General features: G+C 40.6%; 1 protein-coding gene across 2 annotated transcripts in view; it reads right to left on the reverse strand.

Moving 5' to 3' along the window:
- INTS6 (integrator complex subunit 6) overlaps positions 1 to 12916 on the reverse strand; it is a 90843-nt gene extending 77927 nt beyond the window's left edge. Inside the window, exons 1-3 of one of the 2 annotated variants that reach the window (XM_027116380.1) lie at positions 12312 to 12916; positions 11858 to 11935; positions 10904 to 11053 (exon numbers count right to left, since the gene is read on the reverse strand). In XM_027116380.1, coding sequence (XP_026972181.1) covers positions 10904 to 11053; positions 11858 to 11935; positions 12312 to 12422 — 339 coding nt within the window. In that variant the 5' untranslated portion in view covers positions 12423 to 12916. Of the gene's footprint in view, positions 1 to 10903; positions 11054 to 11567; positions 11585 to 11857; positions 11936 to 12311 lie in introns of those variants that run through there. The other variant, XM_027116381.1, reaches the window with a different exon arrangement.
- Between the last annotated feature and the right edge of the window lie 3853 nt (positions 12917 to 16769).

Here is a 16769-nt window from a genome sequence, read left to right on the forward strand (position 1 = left end):
ATGGGCCAAGATCTAAATTTCCTCAAAGAAGCTTGAAACCTTTCTTGCTTTGAAAATCAAAAACATGTTTGTTTGTTTGAAGTACTAACTGTTATTAAACCATTTCTGAATAAGAATTAGAGATGTGGGGGAAAAGACTTTTGTAACTCCAAGGGGAAAGTATTTTTGGAGTAATCTACAGAGCTTCATTTCAAAGCCAAAAACCATTATGTTCCCTATGGCAAGAAAATTTACTTTAGCTGAAACTGCTGGACAGCTAATTCTAGCTTCTTGTGATGTATACATATTGGGTTATGAAAAAACTTTTGTTTTTTCTCAAAGGTTTCAGATTATAAACCTTTTCCAAGCAGGCACTTTGCTAGATGATTAACAAAATTATTTCCAGGGCTTCCCTGGTGGCGCAGTGATTGAGAGTCCGCCTGCCGATGCAGGGGACACGGGTTCGTGCTGCGGAGCGGCTGGGCCCGTGAGCCATGGCCGCTGAGCCTGCACGTCCGGAGCCTGTGCTCCCCAGCGGGAGAGGCCACAACAGTGAGAGGCCCGCGTACCGCAAAAAAAAAAAAAAAAAAAAATTATTTCCAATCCTTAAAAACTTTTTCAAGATTGGTATTACCACCATTTTGTGGATGAGAAATTTGAGGCTCAGTGAGGTTAAGGGACTTGTCAGTCAATACAACATAAGCTAGTAGCCCCAGAGCCAGGCAAGCCAGTTCTAATGAAGCAGTTCTTTCCCTATCACCACAATTCTTGTTCTTTAAAAAGCTGGATAAAATACTCTACCCACAATTCCAATTTTTAAAATTTAAATAAAAGGAAATTCACAAAAATGGTAATACGTGTATTACAATAACAAATTATACCATATATCACTCAATTTTTACCACAATCCTGCAAGATAGATTATTTCATTCTATTTTCCTAATGGGGAAACTGAGGCTGAGAGAGATTACATGACTTGCCAGGAACCCATGGGTGGACTAGGAATTCATAGAGCCAAACAGATTTTTCTGAATCTTAACAACAATGCTTAGAGATTTTCAAAAGTATCTTACGTCAAAGGAAACTAATTGATAGTTAACTAGTTACAAAGCTCTCCAGGTAAAAACTTATAATTATAGCAGTAATACTGGCACACTACATGGGAAAAGTCAACTAATTAACGGACTAGGTTAATAGTCCTGTATTAACTACATCAGAAACGTTAAATAAACTATGAATATGAAATCAAACAGTATGTGTGTGTGTGTGTGTGTGTGTGTGTATACACACACACACACATACATATTAGCATCCAGGCCTTAAATTAAGAATGGTATAGAATCCTGGCAACTATCCCCCATGTTCACACTTTTTTTTTTTTTTCAAGGAGTTGGGAGGGAGGAGGGAGTGGGAAGAAAATCCAACTGAATGTAAAAAACTGTATTTTAACAGGTGTTACAAGAAAAGCTAAGTGTAACACAATGACAAAATGAAACGCCTGCTTTTCACAGAGGAACTGAAAGGACACACATTTCATTGGAGAGTTACTGATACACCCCCACCCAGAGGGACTCAGATCTACTGGCTATACCTTCCAGTAAAATTTGCTCTTAAATAAAATACAAATTACTAATAAAATCTGCATGACTGTTTCATAACCAATTGCTCTCTTTTGAAATTTTTCATAATGTGAAGAAATTCAGCATTTTAACTTTTCTGGGCCTTACTTTCTACATTAATACAATGAGGAAGATGGAATCTAACATCACTTTCAATTATAAAGCTCTTGGAAACAATAACCATAATAATATTTACAAAAAATCTACTGAAAAGTTCTGTCAGTAGATGCAAAAAGTTCAATTTTTTTTCCAAGAGTGTATTTAAAATTTTACTAAGCTTCATAATTAGAATATGTGTATTTAAGGTATATCTCAACAGAAAAGGTTGGGGGGAAAGAAGAGGGATCAGGCAATAAAGACAAACAAAAACAAAACCCAAAAGACTCAGTACTTTATGGTTTCGGACCATGCTTAAATTAAACAGATTAATAATAGGGCTAAATGAAAATTAAGTTTGTATAAAGAAACTACTTATTTAAAATGAAAGGAAACAGGGAATCCCCTGGCAGTTCAGTGGTTAGGACTCTGCGCTTTCACTGCCAAGGGCCTGGGTTCAGTATCTGGTCGGGGAACTAAGATCCCGCAAGCCAAGTGCCCCAGTCAAAAAAACAAAAACAAAATAAGAATTAAAAAATAAAATAAAATAAAATGAAAGAAAACAGGGCTGGTATACGTGAGCACTGACCAACCAAAGAAAAGAAACCCACCAAGACGATTTTACTTATAAGAGTATAAATTTGAGTGAAGGATTATGATGACTAAAAATAATTTTAAATATTTAGGAAAATTTCAAGTTATAAAATATTATATGATCTCCTTGGAGAAATCCATAACACAAACATGGCTGAACAATACTTTTAGCTAATTCTGACCATAAATGACCTTAAATCAATTGAAAATAAATGAATAAGTGAAATTCTTTCATTCAAATATTTGTTCCTGGCTTTTTAATTTTCAGCTGTACAGTTTAATACATAATTATTGACATTCTTCTGCATAAAGGGAAAATAAAAATTTCTTTGAAGAAATGGAACGTGTTATTTACCTTTTATACTTCTGATTTATTTTCAATAATTTCTAATTAAGAATGCAATTGATGTCTTTAGGATATTCTTTTTCATTCTTTTTAAAAAAACACACAGGGTGGTTTTTTGATCCTTTAGAAAACAGATTTAGAGTATAAAATTATGAAGATAAATTATAGCAAGTATTTTCAAAGAAAATAAAACCTGGGTCTTGAAATTTGTCATTTAAATTACCATCTTTAAAACTAATGCTCACAGATGACACAATACTATACATACAGAATCCTAAAGATGCTACCAGAAAACTACTAGAGCTAATCAATGAATTTGGTAGAGTAGCAGGATACAAAATTAATGCACAGAAATCTCCTGCATTCCTATACACTAATGATGAAAAACCTGAAAGAGAAATTAAGGAAACACTCCCATTTACCACTGCAACAAAAAGAATAAAATACCTGGGAATAAACCTACCTAAGGAGACAAAAGACCTCTATGCAGAAAACTATAAGACACTGATGAAAGAAATTAAAGATGATACAAACAGATGGAGAGATATACCATGTTACTGGATTGGAAGAATCAACACTGCAAAAATGACTATACTACCCAAACCAATCTACAGATTCAATGCAATCCCTATCAACTACCAATGGCATTTTTCACAGAACTAGAACAAAAAATTGTACAATGTATATGGAAACACAAAAGGCCCCGAATAGCCAAAGCAATCTTGAGAAAGAAAAATGGAGCTGGAGGAATCAGACTCCCTGACTTCAGACAGAGCTACAGTAATCAAGACAGTATGGTACTGGCACAAAAACAGAAGTATAGATCAATGGAACAGGATAGAAAGCCCAGAGGTAAATCCACGCACATATGATCACCTTATTTTTGATAAAGGAGGCAAGAATAATACAATGGAGAAAAGACAGCATCTTCAAAGTGATGCTGGGAAAACTGGACAGCTACATGTAAAAGAATGAAGTTAGAACACTCCCTAACACCATACACAAAAATAAGCTCAAAATGGATTAAAGATCTAAATATAAGGCCAAACACTATAAAGCTATAAAACATAGGCAGAACACTCTATGACACAAATCACGGCAAGATCCTTTTTGACCCACCTCCTAGAGAAAGGGAAATAAAAACAAAAATAAACAAATGGGACCTAATGAAACTTAAAAGCTTTTGCACAGCAAAGGAAAACATAAACAAGACGAAAAGACAACCCTCAGAATGCGAGAAAATATTTGCAGATGAAGCAACTGACAAAGGATTAATCTCCAAAATTTACAAGCAGCTCAATATCAAAAAAACAAACCCAATCCAAAAATGGGCAGAAGACCTAAATAGACATTTCTCCAAAGAAGATATACAGATTGCCAACAAACACAGGAAAGAAGGCTCAACATCACTAATCATTAGAAAAATGCAAATCAAAACTACTATGAGGTATCAGCTCACACCAGTCAGAATGGTCATCATCAAAAAATCTACGAACAATAATAAATGCTGGAGAGGGTGTGAAGAAAAGGGAACCCCCTTGCACTGCTGGTAGGAATGTAAACTGATACAGCCACTATGGAGAACAGTGTGGAAGGTTCCTTAAAAAATTAAAAGTAGAACTACCACACAACCCAGCAATCCCACTACTGGGAATATACCCTGAGAAAACCATAATTCAAAAAGAGTCATGTACCACAATGTTCACTGCAGCTCTATTTACAATAGCCAGGACATGGAAGCAACCTAAGTGTCCATCAACAGATGAATGGATAAAGAAGATGTGGCACATATATACAATGGAATATTACTCAGCCATAAAAAGAAATGAAACTGAGTTATCTGTAGTGAGGTGGATGGACCTAGAATCTGTCATACAGAGTGAAGTAAGTCAGAAAGAGATGGTCACATATATGGAATCAAAAAAAAAAAAAAGGTCCTGAAGAACCTAAGGGCAGGACACGAATAATAAAGACACAGACGTAGAGAATGGACTTGAGGACAAGGGGAGGGGGAAGGGTAAGCTGGGACGAAGTGAGAGAGTGGTATGGACATATATACACTACCAAATGTAAAACAGATAGCTAGTGGGAAGCAGCCGCATAGCACCAGGGAGATGAGCTCAGTGCTATGTGACCACCTAAGAGGGATGGGATAGGGAGGGTGGAAGGGAGATGCAGGAGGGAGGAGATATGGGGATATATGTATACATATAGCTGATTCACTTTGTTATAAAGCAGAAACTAACACACCATTGTAAAGCAATTACACTCCAATAAAGATGTAAAAATAAATAAATAAATAATAAATTAAATTAATGCTCAATAGGAAATAAATCATAGCCATGTTATACTACTTTGAGCTCAGTCAAACCTTCTTATTAAAACATCCCTTGATCTACCTAATAGATGTGCTCCTCAAAAGTTCCTTGCATATTAAACTTGTGTAAATCTCATCTTAAATGCATTAGGGGGAGCTCCCTGTTTGAAAGAATCCTAAAACATGTGCTTTTGTCTTCTAAGGGTTCCTTTTCTAACTTGTATTCCTATGAAAGAATGACTTTGACTTATCTGCTAATTGATATTCATCCAGTTTTCATTTAACATTGTTTTTTTAAAAATACCAGCCTTGTACTTTATCCCATGCTTATCAACTGCCACTAAGACAACTTTGATCAAGTTATATTTACCTTTCACACTGCTTCCCCAGGAAGCAATATAAAGCCCACCCCTGCGAAAAATATATATATACTTAATATGCTACTAACAGATTTCAAAGCATGTAATAAAAATCAGCTTTAAATATCACTAGATTTTTATAACTAATTTCAAATTCAAAGGTGAAAAATAAGAGAAAACCAGAAGTGAATAATCTATGGAGGGGAGAAAAAGTATGCTTTGTGTCTACTGAGCACTTCATAATTTTTAAATTACATTTTAATATACCATCCCATTTCAGACTCTCATCGATTCTCTAAGGGTATTAATGGCTTCATTACTGGCAATTTGGGAAACAAAGAAGCAGAGGCACAGGGCAGTAAAGTGACTGCCCAATGTGTCATAGTAATTCAATGTCAAGGTCAGAACTGGAATGCAATTTTCACATTCCTAGCCATTGCTCTTCTTTTACACAATTAAAGATGGAGATAAAACATTTAAGCAAGTTTGACTATAGAGTCCCCTATCCATCAATAATTACCGAAAATAATTTCAGAAGCCTTAAGTTCAGGCACTCGCCAAGACCTTTCAAAGGGAAAAGGACAGTCTCTTCAACAAATGGTGTTGGAAATATTGGATGTCCACATGCAAAAGAATGAAGCTTACTTCATTCTACACCATATACCAAAATTAACTCAAAATGGATTAAAGACGTAAATGTAAGACATAAAGCTAAAACTCCTGAAAGAAAATATAGGGGGAAAGCGTCAATACATAGGATTTGGCAATGATTTCTTGGATATAACACTAAAAGCAAAGGCAGCAAAATAAAAAATAGATATATTGGAATACATCAAAAATTTAAACTTCTGTAAAAAGGACAATCAACAGAGTGAAAAGGCAGACCATGGAATGGGAGAAAAATCTGCAAATTGCACATCTGATAAGGGGTTAATATCCAAAATATTTAAAGAACTCCTACCAACAACGGAAAAAAATAACAAAAAATAAGCAAAGGTCTTGGATGTTTCTCCAAAGCCAGTATACAAAAGTCCACTCAGCATATGAAGAGATGTACAATATAAATAATAACTAGGTAAATGCAAATAAACCAATGAGATATCACTTCAAATCCATTAGGATGGGTAATATTAGAAAAAAGGAAAATAGTGTTATCAAGGATGTGCAGAAATTGAAATTCTTGTGTATTATTGGTGGGAATATAAAATAGTGCAAACTTTATGGAGAACAATATGGCATTTCCTTAAATTTTTTTAAATAGAATTACCATACAATCTAGCAATTCCACTTCAGGGTATATATCCAAAAGAGCTGAAAGCAGGATCTCAAGAGACATTTACCCCATGTTCATAGCAGCATTATTCACAACAGCCAGGAGGTGGAAGCAACCAAAGTGTCCAACAACAGATTAATGGGTAGGCAAAATGTGGTATATGCAAAAAAATTTTTTAAATGTGGTATACACGTACAATGGAATATTATTTTAGCCATAAAAAGAAATGAAATCCCAACACATGCTACATGTATGAACCTTGAGGACATTATGCTAAGTAAAATAAGCCAGTCACAAAAAGACAAATACTGTATGATTCCATTTATAGGTGGCATCTCTAGAGTAGTCAAATTCATAGGAACAGAAAGTAGAATGGTGCCGTTCTTTGATTGCCAGGGGCTGGGGTTAGGGGGAAATGAGGAGTTATTGTTTTGAAAGGACTTTCAGTTTTGAAAGATGAAAATGTTCTGGAAATTGGTTGCACAATAATGTGAATATACTTAACACTACTGAACTGTACATTTAAAAATGGTTAGGATGGTAAATTTGATGTTATGTGTTTTTTACCACAATTTAAAAATTAGAAAAAAAAGTTCAGAGACTTAAAAAATGTCTCCAGTTCATATTCAGCACAGAATGTTCAAGTATAATAATCTACTTTCTTTTGAAAAGATATCTATAGGTCAATAAATACCAAACTATTGTTTACATATTTCTTGATAGCCTAAAGGAAACCAAAAACCCAAATGGGAATCAAGTTTTCATTACTTCACCTACCAACATTAAAAGAGAAGCCTTTATTATGTACTACCTGAGAACTAAATGGGTACTGCTGCTTTGGTAAAGGGAAAAAAGCAGTATTATTAGAAATCCACCTGAATTATCTGCTAAGTTCACAAATAGCTCTTTATGCTGAAGAATAAAACTGGCTAACATTATTCTCCCTAAGATTCATTCAATTTGATGGTGTCTAAAAGCCACCATTTTTCAATGAGGTAAACACTTGGAATAGAAAACCCTCAAAAAATTAAACACATATTATACTTCCTTTTATGGTATTACTCAAGGATTGTCTTCACCAAAGGCATACAGTAGTAGGTCAGGTACCATTCTAAGTCCTAGAACAACTGAATCAGTACTAGTACATTCAGTAGTAGGAGTGTGGAATCAGTCCAGTGACAAAAATGATGAACTGCAGGCCAGAGTAATATTTAGCAGCTAAACCTAACTGGAACCTAACTTAAAAAATAATAATAAACAATGTTGAAAACATTGACAGAAAATAGAACAACTTGGAAAAGTATGAAAAATAAACCGATCTACATAGGAAACTTTAATCAGACCTCTAAAACTTTATACATGTCCAAACTTTAGATATTAAGGCAGGTTCAAATTTTCAGTGGCTCTCAAAAGATCAGCATTATTTGAAACTCTGGTGAATACATGTGGAAAAAAAAATCTATCAAATTTAGCGGCAAGGATAAGCAATTTAATAAGTTGTTACTATAATTTATAAAGAAAAGACTGACTACATTGTTCCATGATTGTACAAGTATCAGCAAATGGTACTGATTATCCAAATTAAATATTTGTAAGGACTTCTATATGCAAGGAACTTGGTGAGATATCCAAAGTGCTTGAGAAAACATTCACCAAGAATCATTTTTTTCTCAGCTACTTTAACCTAACTGATGCCCTGCAAGTTCTTAGTATCCTAGCTAATATCTCAAAGATGTTTTATTTGTAGGTATGCCAACTAAACTTATGCAATATAGATATAGATATTAAAAATACTCTTGGAATTGATTATGGAAACCACATATGTGCATGTATGTGGGTAGTGGGAACACGTGTGGAAATATCTATATAAATATACAGATACATATATATATATATAAATCCCATTTAAGTGTTTAAGAAAAATTATTCCAAAACATATAAAGGTTTTTAGATGTTCTATAAAATCAATATGCCCTTTCATCTAGCTCACCTTTTCTCATTTCCTTCAACTACTGAGATTATATACAAGCATTTAGTACTGTGGGCTCTGAAGATCCTAATATAGAGCATGAAACGGGAAGTATTTACAAGAAACACTGAGGTTACAGAATACTGGTACTCCACAAAAAATAGGAGATAACCTTACGAAGAAAATACATGAACTATATTCAATATTAAATATTTGAGACATCCAAATTCTTGATAATTTATCCTTTTTTGAATACAAAATGTATATTTAAATCAGCAAGAAAAAAATCTTATGATGAAAAATGTCTTCTGGGAAGATGTTTTCTTCTAATTAATCATGAGAATCACAATCATTAGACTCAATCATTGTCAATTTTCATTTGGAAAATTGTGGCTTCCTTAGTTATTTTAATGCTAGTATCATTTTCATGTGCCAATTCAGGATATTACTCCTTGCATCCTTGCTTATTCATCAAAATAACTGAAAGGCGTAATCTCTCCCCTCTGTTGAATTAATAAATCTTAACATACAAAAACATCCTATCTCCAGGCTCTTCTCTTGGTCAAAGTGGTAAGAGCACAGCAGAACCACCTTCAACCTCAAACTTTTTGTGAGCTTTATAGACAAGAACTTAAGCATCCTCTGGTGGAAGATGGCAACTGGGAAAAGGAAAATACGGGTTTAAATTACAAATGTCCTCAGCCTCTCCATGACCATCAGTTTTTTCTAAGGAAACACCTAAGCCATATTTTTAATAGGAGGTAAAAGGTAAACGTGTCTAAACGCCTTTCCCACTTATGAAATGTGATGCAGAAGATCAGGAAATTAGTAGTTCTGCTATACACTGACAACCTGACAACCAAATAATAACAGTTAGTATATCCAATAATAAGGAAATAAGGATAACTGAATAATGGCAAGTTTCATCTGTCTTTGAACTCAAAGTTTAGCTCAAAACCTTAAGCAATAAGACTGCACAGCGCTACAGATAACAAAGGAAAATGAAAGGGAAATAAATCCATTATTTTAAAGAAACAAACTAAAAAGTTCATGGCAAATCTGCCCAACTTACTAAAAGCTGAAAAATAAAGCAGCATGAAAGGGGAAATAGAAAAAGATTAATGTGTGAGAAAATACATGAAATGCAATTCCGTAATTCCATAAAGATAGAAACAAAGTGACTCCAAGTTGCAACATATACTTTAAATGCAACAGAACTACATTCAATCATTTTCCAAAGCCAAAGATGTTCAGGCACTGAAAAGTTACCCTTAAAAAGTAAAGCATAAACATTTCTAAAACAAGGGAACAATTCTGATTCTTTCTATATAAAGAAACCAAACGCTGTAGTTGTGGGAAGAATTTCCCTGAAATTTGTGAAACTCCTGAAAACTGTGGCTCATGGAACTTGGGAACAAGAACAAAATGTGTGCCTAAAAGTATCACTGTGGTAATAGTGCTTCGCACAACATAGGAACTGAACTCCTTGGATTTAATATTCCTTTGTTATGTGTAACATTACACATTCTTCAGTATTTTTTACTTCCCAGGCCAGTTATCTCAAGAAGTGTTATAATGGACCACCTTGCATTATCCCATAGTGAACCATCATGTGATTTAATGGTCTCGTCTCATCTTCAAAGAGATAACAGCAAGTGCAACAGAGGAACTGGGAGAGTTAAGGGAGAAAGGAAGGGTTCTTTCATATTTTCAAACAGCCTCTTTTCCAAGGGTTTGGAGTTTAAAAACAAAACTCTGGACCTGTCATTTAATTCAAGAATGGCTTCAGAATTCTTCCTGCATAGGGCCTTACTGGACACACCCCAAAAGCTGAGAAATCTTAATGTACTCAGCCAGTTAGTACACTACAATGAAAACCTTCTTACCTTTCAGAGCTATATAATATGGTTAAATTAAACCCTGATAAAACAAATAGAATAATTTCCTCTAACATTTTAAGACCACTAATCAACTAGTGTCTGTCAGTCATTGCAAGAGTTGCACAATTGCCTGTGGACAGACTACCAGAGAAACTGAGTGTGGTGAGGCAGGATGTTTTCCCGTTTATTTCCTGAGTGAACTTTAAGGTTAAAACTAAATTTATGTCAACTTCATAGCAAAGAATTCAGATTCGAATTCTGAACACAAATACATTTTAAAAAAAGAAAAAAAAAATGAGGGCTATAAAACCATATACAGTGTGGTCATTGTTTCACTTTTGGATTATGTGCATACTGGATTTTAATCTGAAATGTTTTACACTTGTATTTCACGTTATACAGTTTCGGGACTGGACTGTTTTTCCACAAAAAGAAAAATCAACTGTTTTTCCACCTTAATAGTCAACCTACCTGCCCATAGTTGTCTATGCCAGTTACTAATCTATTTAAATTTAATAAATCAAAAGCTGTCCTTAGGGATTGGCCAAGAGTCGTAAGTCCTTCAGCCTGAAGGTTTTTCAGTTCATTCATAAACGTTGCATGGTTTTCTTTCCATCCGGCCTGAAAAGAAAAACGTAAGAATTTTTTTTCATCTTTCAAAGCCATGTGCACACGGACGGCCGTTACAATCTGCCGTTCACCAAGGAGCTGCTTCACTTTGCTGCACGGTTTTGAGTAACGTGTCAATAACGCATCACTGCTGAGGAAACTCTCTTCCAAAGGAGGCCAAGAATAAACCTGCTGGCTCTACAGCTTTCGTCAGCTACCAGCCTTCGTACTTTATAACTTCCCCGGGAAGCGTACTCCCCAGCCTCATACCCAGAATTCGGGGATGCAAAGATACTGGTGGAAAGCAGAAGTGAGCGGGACTTGCGAAGTTCACCTAGCGCGCTGTCCCACCGGCCCGCGGCCCTCTCGGGGAGACTCCGCAGCCCCAGCCCCGCGGCCCCCGCCCCCCTCCCCGGCCTCGGGCCGGTTCCCCTTTAATGCAGACCCAGGCTCGGCGCTGCCGGGCCCGGCTGTCACTCGGGCTAACTTGAATAAATATCCCCCACAGTTCATTGCTGCCGCTCACGCCGCGGAGGGGAAATGTCGGCCATGTTGATCGCAGCGCCGCCGCCGCCGCCGCCGCCGCCGCCGCCGGGCCGGGCTGGGGAGGGGACGGCGGTGGCCCGGCGACTCCGCGCCGCGCCAGGACGCTCCGTAGCGGGGGAGGGGGTGGGAGCCCGCAGGGGAAAAGACCTCAGCGCCTGGAGCACAGCGGGTGGGGGAGGGGAGCATAATGAAGGGTGAATGGGGGGGCGGGGAGGGTGAGAGAGGAAGGAACAGGGAAGGGAAGGGAAGGGGGAGGGCGAGGGCTGTTACCTTGATAGCATAGGGCGGCTCTTCGAAAGTGACCAGCATATACCTGTCTCCTCTGCTGGCAGGGTCCCGGGCACGGAGCTGCGGGAGAGCGGGTGGGGAACGGGAGGAGGAACAGGGCGGGCGAGAGGGAAGCACAGAGGCGAGGTTACCAGGCGGAGAAGGGGCGCCCAGCGGCCCCGCCGCCCCCCACAGTACCGCACACGCCGCAGCCGCTCCCCACACACAGATCGGCCCCCGCACACCGCCCGGGGCCGCAGCCCCGGCCCGGGCCGAGCCCGGCTTGCAGCGCCCGCCCGCCCGCCCGCGCGGTGGGGGAGGGGGTCCCCGAGCCCGGCAGCTCCCGCAGTCAGGTCCCCGACACCTCCGCCTCGCCGCCCCCGGCCGCCCTCCCCCCACCCCTGCCGCCCGCTGGCCGCCGGACCGGGGTCGCCGCCCGGGCTCGGTCAGTCGGTACCTTCATGAAGGTCTCTACCGCGCCTTTGGCCGTGTCCAGGTAGGTGGTGCCCAGATGGCTGCGCTGGTTCATAGAGGCAGACGTGTCTATCAGGAACAGTAAGATGGGCATAGTGCTGGCCGGGGACACCGGGGCCCGAGGTGGTGGAGAAAGAGGAGATGGTAGAGGTGGAGGCGCCGGTGGCGGCGGCGGCGACCGCCGCTACGCGGGGCGGGGGAGCGCGGCCCCCGGGAGGAAAACACGGTCTGGGTCTTTCCTCCGGCTGCGGGGAGTTTCTCCCCCGATAGTTGAGAGGAAACTCCCCAGACCCAGTCCTCCCAGTCGTACCCCCGCCTCCGCCTCCTCCTGCCTGCCTGCCCGCTGGGGCGGGCGCCCGGCCGTCTGTCTGTCGGTCCGTCCCCCCCGCCTCGGGGGTCCCGTCCCCGCTCCCGGCCCCTGTGTGTGTCCCAGCGGGAGACGGGCCTGGCTCCCAACCCCACCCCCGGTGCAGGGAGTGGGGACCTGGGAGCTGGCGAAGAGGGGAGTGGGCTGAGGGGAGATTGGCCCTGGGGCTGTTGGGAGAAGTTTCAGGGACTCCCTCCGCACCCCGGCGGTGTCACCACTTTCTCAGCCCCTCTCGCTACTGAAGCGCTTTTCTCTCTCACACTCCGGTTTTAACTCGGGCAGGGGCTGCAGAGGCTCCGCCCCCTGACACGTCCTCTAGCCACGTGATGCACCGCCCCGCTAATCTATTGGCTGATCCCTGGCCTCTTATTAGCATATTCAAACAGCTCAGGGGCGGGGGAAGCTTGGAGGCTGGCTCCGGGAACAGTTTTGGAGCACGCGCGGAGGCGGAGCGTCGGGTGCGCGCGAGAGCGAGCGCGAGGGGCGAGCAGGCGGGCCGGCAGACGCGGAGGCGGGCTCCGGGAAGGGGCGGGGACAGCCCGCGGAAGGACGGCGGTATGGGGGCGGGGGCCGCGGCCGTGAGTCTGCGCGTGAGGCCCGTCGGCCTCTCCTTGGCTGTTGGAGGTGATAGGGGTCGGAGGAAGGGAAATGGAGGCTGGCCTCAGCTCCTGTTTCGAGGTCGCTGTAGCGAACCCCTTCCCCAATGGGCGAGTGAGGAGGGGATGAGTAGAGTGATCCAACGCCCGGTTAGGAGTCGGGGCAGGCCGGCGGTCATCCTCCGGATGAGGGCTCGGGGCCCGCGGTCGTCGGAGGAGGTTCCTTGGGCCTCGGAGGGCCGGCCCCAGCGCGGGCGGGCCCGGGGCGGGGGAAGGGAAGTGAGAGGTTGTTTATGACCAGGGACTAATCTTCTCCGCGAGTCACTCCGCTCCCGTAGGGGAGTGGGGGACGAGGGGCGATCCTCGTCCGCAGCCTCGCTCGGCCTTGGGCAGCGACCGAGGGTGAGGGCTGGACCTAGCCAGGAGCCCTCTCGTTGGAGGACCCACCAGAAAGGGAACAAACCCTTTTTTTCCGAACTCAGCCCTAAAAGGGCAGCGGGGGAAGACTCAAATATCGATAAACAGTTTATTGCCCCTTTTATACTCGGGGAAAAATAACCCGTCCTACCCAAAGAAATAACCTCTCACAAGCCATGTTTACTTAGGGCCACAGAATATCAATCTCAGAGCTAAAAGGGGCCTTAGAAAAGCAGCGTCCATTACTCTTGTTTTTAGATGAACAGACTGACTTGGCTTGCCCAGGTGACACATAGCATGGGTTCTCCATAGCCCTGCCAGTGCCCTTTCCTTGCACTCTATGCTGTCTCAGACTCGATCCAAATACTGCCTGAAGGCAGACGTTCTCGGATAAAACCAGCCCGTCATCAGGCTTGATGGCATAATGATTCCTCTCCTAAATTATGTCCGAGGAAAAGTTGCCTCAAATATACTAGTTGAAAACTTAAAGACGTTGCCTAAAATACAAGTTGAATGAGGGACATATGACCTGTATAAGACTGTGTAGAGATTTATAGGGCCTCTCCTATTGGCCTAGCATTTCGATTGTTTATCCTGAAATTCTTAATTATTTCCCTACTGGTCACTCAAAGAAGTTGTTCCTATTACCATTAACACAGAACAGGCATGTTTTGTGGCACTTTTTTTAAATTTTGAATTTTATAACTCGGACTTTTCCTAATATTTAAGACAACCTCTGAATTTTTGTTAATTTGTAGTAGGGCTATTCAGTAATATGGCGTTCTGTATGCGCCATAGAAGAGTAAAATATTTTTAAGAGATTTGGACTTCTAAAAGTGGAGTAGCGAGCTTACATCCAATATTTGCTTAGGACCAGTGGAGTTAAAAAATGGTTAAAATAGTGTCCCTGCCTTCAAAGAGTTTGTGGTTTTTCTAGAAGAATATTGCCTACATATTATTAGCTACTACAGAGTAGAAAATGATTAGATACTAAATAATTCAGAAAAGAGAAAAATTTATTTCCCTAGGGTAATGAAAGAACAAATTTTCCAGGGTCAGTAGGTTTAAGCGGTGCCTTAAAGCAATGTTTCTCAAACTGGGATCCTAGACCCTGGAGATAAGAATTAGAGTTCTTTGATACTTTTAAGTTTTTTGTTTTCATTTTAATGACAATATACAAATTGTTTTATTAGTTATAAAGACAAATTTTTTCTTTCAAAGTGATAATTTGCAACTGAAAGATTTTCATAGAGTTGGTCTTCAGATTTCTCTATCAGTGCTTTCAAACTGTGTTCTGTGGACTCCTGCCTTTCAGAAAATGTATTTTCTAGGATCATAATTTCTTTTACGTTTCTCAGGTTTGAGAAACACTGCTTTAAAAGATCGGTAGGATTTGGGTATGTGGGTAAAGGAAAAGAAGCTGCTGGTGAAAACTCCTTCTAGATGTTGAAGATGTAGTAAAGAAAGGAAGTTAGCACAGCATTGCCAATGGCTTCCTGGGGAACAATCAAGTTCAGCTAGGCTGGAGCACCAGGTACATGAAGAACAGTATAAGATCCAGAAAGGTAGGTCAGGTCTGGATGGTAGAGGGCCTTTATTCCAGGCTAAGAATTTTTTTTCATATAAATTGGAGTTTTTAATTAGGGTGCTGAGTACAAAGCAGTGTTTGAAGGGAATCGAACTAGACGAGTGAGGTAGATGAACATGCATTAATAATGACCTTACCTATTGCCGTTACTTGAAATCATTTCCAGCGGAGCCACCATGGTCTTTCTTCCCTGACTCCATGGAGTTGGCAGATTGTTGTACTAGGGTCGTAAGTGGAGGTGTATGGTAGAGCCAGGATTAGATGCAAAGATCAGGAGAGCCAAGTCCAAGGAGCCAACCTGGAGCATATAACCAGAACCTATGCTTGTGGTGGCACCTGAGATCAAAGGCCAGGTTTCCAGTTCAGAGGCCCAGAAGTGCTGGAAGGCAAGGCCCCAAGGCAGAACAGGAAAAAAATCAGGACACACATAGGCAGCAAATCAAGAGGCAGTCCAAAACCAGGAAGCATTGACGAGTGGTCCCTAGACAAAATTGTGAAATAGGCCAAGTTTATTCTTAGTGACTCTGGTTGGCAATTAAGCTATTAGTTGGTGATGGCTTAAATTAGTGGTTCTGGGCCAGGAGATGTACATCAGCATTATCAATAGAGCTTAAAAATAATAATGAATGTACCAAATCCCCAAACCCAGAGGAAAGTGATACAGTAGAATTGGGATGGGCCCTCCACCTCTCATTTTTTAAAAAGCTATTCAGGTGAATCTTAAATAATGCTGATTAAGAGCTATATGCTTAAAGTATAAGAATATGTGTCTAGCATCTAGTAGTACTCAGTAAATAACTTTAAAAATTCACATACCCTTAGAGTTATTACATTTCTTAAAACTCCTAAAATAAATCTGCAAACTAAAAGGGACAAAAACTATAAATGTGACACCAATATAGATAACAGTGGAGTTCCATCACATGCATATTTAAATTGCTTGAATTCAACTATATTTGACAAAAAGGAAAAAGAGAAAACAAAATAATGCCAGAGACTCCCACTGTTCCCCTCAGTGAGCTTTGGCCTTGCAGGAAGCCCAAGATGGGAAACATGAATCTCTTCTTCACTCAATCTCTGTGATTCTAGAATGTGATTCCAGAAAGATTCTGGTTATATGCAGGCTTATTTTTCTAAAATGCAAGCCAACTATTTCATCAGACTCAACTGAAGAAACTGAACTCTTGCAATGCTAGAGGGAAAACTAGTTGGAGTAGGGTGTGCTAAGCCCTGTGCTGTTGCAGTCTAAGGGATTAGAGAAGACTTTTCTGGGAGGACATTGGTGGGAAGAAGTATGTGGGAGAAAACATGCTCTTTGCTGCTGTTTTTAAAGGAATGCTGCCCAAATGCTATGGCTCCGATTTAAAAGGGAATGAATTAATTATACAAAACCCTCTGAAAGAATGGTGACTCTGGCTTAAACAATAGCCTAAATTGTTGAAATGGAGCTATTCTAACAATTAAGAACTGATG

The sequence above is a fragment of the Aethalodelphis obliquidens genome, unplaced genomic scaffold (genome assembly GCF_003676395.1).
Source record: "Aethalodelphis obliquidens isolate GAN/ISIS:26980383/991018 unplaced genomic scaffold, ASM367639v1 scaffold16, whole genome shotgun sequence".
Lineage (NCBI taxonomy): Eukaryota > Metazoa > Chordata > Mammalia > Artiodactyla > Delphinidae > Aethalodelphis > Aethalodelphis obliquidens.